The sequence below is a fragment of the Corythoichthys intestinalis genome, chromosome 17 (assembly GCF_030265065.1).
Source record: "Corythoichthys intestinalis isolate RoL2023-P3 chromosome 17, ASM3026506v1, whole genome shotgun sequence".
In the NCBI taxonomy this organism is placed as follows: domain Eukaryota; kingdom Metazoa; phylum Chordata; class Actinopteri; order Syngnathiformes; family Syngnathidae; genus Corythoichthys; species Corythoichthys intestinalis.
Window position 1 is genome coordinate 44,988,553 of NC_080411.1, and position 4,416 is coordinate 44,992,968.

Here is a 4,416-nt window from a genome sequence, read left to right on the forward strand (position 1 = left end):
TAGCCATGACTATAACGTGTATAGATAGATAGATAGATAGATAGATAGATAGATAGATAGATAGATAGATAGATAGATAGATAGATAGATAGATAGATAGATAGATAGATAGATAGATAGATAGATAGATAGATAGATAGATAGATACTGTATATATATATATATATATATATGTATTCCTTTCACAAATTCACCATGAACATTTAATAAACCTTAAATAAAACATGTTCAAATAGTGTGTTTGTGACTGTAATGAAGTATGTGTAATAAAACAGGCCTTTTAGTCACACTTGAGATTATTTTTTTTTTATTATTATTAAGATTATACCTTTTTTTTTTTAAACAAATACTTTTTTTTACAGTTTTACCCGGAATATACGATTTTTAGCAGAAAAATACAAGAATAGCAACAAAATATGTAGAGAATGATAGAATACTCTCTTTATTTTGGTACACATAGTGCTCATAAAGCTAATGCATGGTTATGGCTAATAATGAGTTTACCTTTTTAAAACAAAAGGACTCACATAATTCTTTTACAAAACAAAGTGAAACTCACAAAACCAAGACATTTTGGAATCATGTATGACCGTGAACAGTTAAACTGACAGGATTAATAAAGATATACTGTATGTCAGACTCCCAGTGTAACTGTTTCCTATCAGGATTTGATTGTTGTCACTTCACTGTCTATATGTACCTCAGGAAGAGTTTAGAGTGTGATGTTCCACAATATGATGAAACTGTTCAGAATGTGCAAGGTCCATTTGGAGAAGAAGAAGAATGAAAAACAGATGAGCATGAGCAAAAGAGAGGACAGCAGACATTCAGCCACTTTCATTAAACTTGCTATTTCTGACAATAGCTAGTAGTGTGCATTTGTTTTTAAGGCAACAGAAGTCAATTGACTATCAGACTCATCCACGTGTGTGTATCTCCCACTGTATTTGACAAGACTCCTATACTCATACATTTCTCAGTGTTTAAATATCTGTCTTTCCTGCAAAAATAAAGTTCTTTCCACTCTGACCTTGTCGGGGTAAATTAGCCCCTAATAGAAAAGTGCGAGTGATGTCATTCAGTATACACCAATGATGAGGTATAATTCTTCATCCCTTCATTGCCTGTATTCAATACACTGAGGTTAGAAACATCTTGCCGTCTCTGTAGTGCTTGGTTAATGGAGGTTGTTAATATTATCTGTTGTTCAAATGGCAGCCGGTTTTAACCTACCAGCATGTTCTGCAGATACACACATGTATTGCATGGAGCACATCTTATGCCACTGAGTCATGACAAGATATGGAACACTACTTGTGTAATGCAGTATGTTATCGCGTTGTTCCAATGAAGTTCTACAACCTTGGAAGAACATTTATGGTTAGATTTACTTTTTGAAGGTTCCTGACAGCTTTTCGTCATAATGATGTCAGTGGACAATTTCCTGTCCTTTTCATATGTCTCCATCTACAGAACATTTGTAGAACCACCTCGCATGTGTTTTGTTAGCAGAACTCGTTTGGAAACATCCCGCTGCTCGCATTTGGGAGCTTGCTATGTTACCAAATAAATACATGCGTTAAAGCATACGTCTCCATCACTGACATGTGGGAAACGTGGTACAGTTGCGCCCGATCGCCCTTTAAATATAGAGTTGGCTTCAAAACGCCACAATGGCACGAGTCCACGCTCCCAGACTGGCCAGTGCCTGTTTGCTACAGATCTGCTCCAAGTCAGCCTGCCTGCTCAGCAGCCCCGTGAAGCCCGAGCCGAAGATGGAGATCAGGTTGGAGATGTTGGAAGTGTCCGTGTAGTCCGGGTTACAGTACGTATACTCTTCGCGTTTTAGCCGTTTACGCGAGACGGAAAAATCCGTCATCTCATCCACGTCGCACAAGCAGCACTCAAAGTCAACCTTTCGTTTCTTGCCGGGGGACTGCGCGCCCTGGCCGGCGTGGAGCGCGTCACAGCAGCAGTCCTGGTGGAGGTAGCCGTTTTCCACCGTGGTCACAACATGCGTGTCCAAGTCCAGCACGGTGGTTTTGTTGCAGTACGTGGGGTTGTTCGGCTCGCAATGTGAGACCTCCATGCAGCAGCTTCTGTAGTAAGACGGCTCCGCTTCTTTGCAGGCGTCCCCCGGAGAGGCGCAGCCGGAGAGCGCGCTCGCTGGGCGGCCGTGGAGACTCGCCTCGTCGCCGCCGCAGCAAGCAGCCCGCGTCTGCTCCTCGTTCTCGGTGTCCTCCGTATCCAGGTCCAACGGGTTCAGCTCCTGGATCTCGTTGCACACCGTCATCACCTCTTCGTATTGCTGCATCCTGTAAATTTCCGCGTATTTCTCCTTGATGTAAAGCTGCCTGGCGTTCCTTAGCACGTAGGAGACCAGCAGGTTTTTGTGCAACTTGATGCCACCCCTCTGAGTCCTGGAGTTGTGGATCTTCATGAGGGAAATGGAGATCATGCTCTGCGCATCAACAGCGCATTCCATGGTGTTGATCATAATGGTGCTCCTTCAGCGAACTTGGACTTCCAACTATCTCGGGAAGGTTCTTTTCGACTGAGGAGAAAGGATCGACTGAGCCCTGTGAAGAAACATTGAGAAGCGAGGATCCTCCTCTGAGCTCAAGCTGGCAATCATTTGCAGATGTTGTGAAACCACAATATATATATAGCCAGGAACGCGTCCCGCCTTCCGCTTAGCTAGCCAATCAAGAGGCTAGAATTTGGTGAGTGACACGTCTCCACGCTGGAACAGTGTCGCTCCCGACCAATCAGCTTCTGGCGGTTCCTCTGTTCCATTCAAATTCCACCCAGGCCGTCTAACAGGAATGTCCTCATTTCAGAAGTCCTATAACTGAAACTTCCAAGAAGCACTCGCTTCCTCGTCGTTGGCTATGTACGAACCGGCTGTTCCGGGTAGACGTGCAACAATAAATCCATCCACAAAACAAGTTCATGTTACACTCAAAAAGATACAGTATATATATTGTAGTATTTGTCAACAAATGCCATCCAATATATCCAATTGTCGGATTTATATCACTTCTGTACTTCTATTTATACGCCCACGTTAGCACATGACCGTTTACTGCATGTTTTGGTTGTAAGTTTAACTCATTGACGGCGATAGAAGTCCAGTTCATTTTGACTGGGACGGCTGGGAGCCCCTCCCAGTTCAACCAGATCAGATGTCTATCCTTGTACCCGGCAACCAATGAGTTAGGATAGTTAAGGTACTAAGTACTGAAGTAGGCGGTGATGTAGACCTGAATACAATGTATATATTTTGCCTGAGTAACATATCCAAAAGTTCTACAGCAGTTGGCCATTTTTGCCCTTCGGTAAACTTATTCTCTGCCATTGTAGGAGATGGACGTCCAATCCGTTTCAACTGGCTAGCAGTGATCATTCACTAGTGTTCTTTCACAGTTCAAATGCATTGGACTTCCATCACTGTCAATGGCAGCAATGACCATAATGAAGACAAATGGAAAGATAATCTGTGGTCAAAATTGCATGCTATCTTTTAAGTAAAACCAAACAGGGAAAATAAATATACCACGAAGATTCCTAATCATTCATCAACAGTGTTTAGATATTTTCATCATGTTAAAATATTAGATTTGCTGATGACACATTCGTCCATGAAATAACAGACTACTTTACTTTATTATTGACGTTTCGGAGGAAAAAATAGAATGTATTTGAATGGCCCGTTATCTAATTACTTTGTGGTCAACTTGCATTTGCATTTGTTTTAGCAATCCAACGTGCCCGCATAGGCACATAGCCTGCCTACCCCCCCCCCCCCCCCCCCCAAGCGCGTGGATGCTGACAACTACACGAACCATGTGTGTCATGTGACTCAGACACCAAGCAAGGAATGCCCCCAATGGCCACTAGATGGTAGCTTGGTGGTGGTGGGGGGATTTGGGAACGCATACTGCACAGTACCGGTCAAGAGTTTCCCTCGTTTTGCGTTCGATGGTGAGAAATTGGGGCTAAAAGCATATTTTACAATAATGAACCTTAATAATTATAATGATAAAACCATCCTAATAGCTTGCTTCAAACATTTTATGTATTCTATTTACAAAAAATGAATTTATATTGAATGTATTAGGTGGATGGAACGATTATTTATTGAAGTGAATGTTTACAGTGTCTGCTCCAGTTGAATACAATACGTACAGGCACTTTTGTAATACTGCAATCAAACAGCATTGCTATAATGTGATTGGCTGGAAACCAGTTGAGGGTGTACTGCACTCCTCGCCCAATCTCAGCCCACTCCATCCACGACTCTAGTGAGGATAAAGGTTTTAGAGAATGTAAGAATGTATAGATAACAAATTATAAGTAAAAACACATTTGATCAACTCACTCTGTCATCGACTGAAAAATGACAGCTTTTCACCC

The 4,416-nt window shown here is 42.1% G+C and overlaps 1 protein-coding gene across 1 annotated transcript; it reads right to left on the reverse strand.

Annotated features, from left to right (window-relative positions):
- Window positions 1–349: 349 nt before the first annotated feature.
- ier5l (immediate early response 5-like) lies at window positions 350–2,623 on the reverse strand. The gene has a single exon (XM_057818866.1). It carries the CDS (start codon window positions 2,495–2,497, stop codon window positions 1,661–1,663), a length of 837 nt encoding a protein of 278 aa, XP_057674849.1. The 5' UTR covers window positions 2,498–2,623; the 3' UTR covers window positions 350–1,660.
- Between the last annotated feature and the right edge of the window lie 1,793 nt (window positions 2,624–4,416).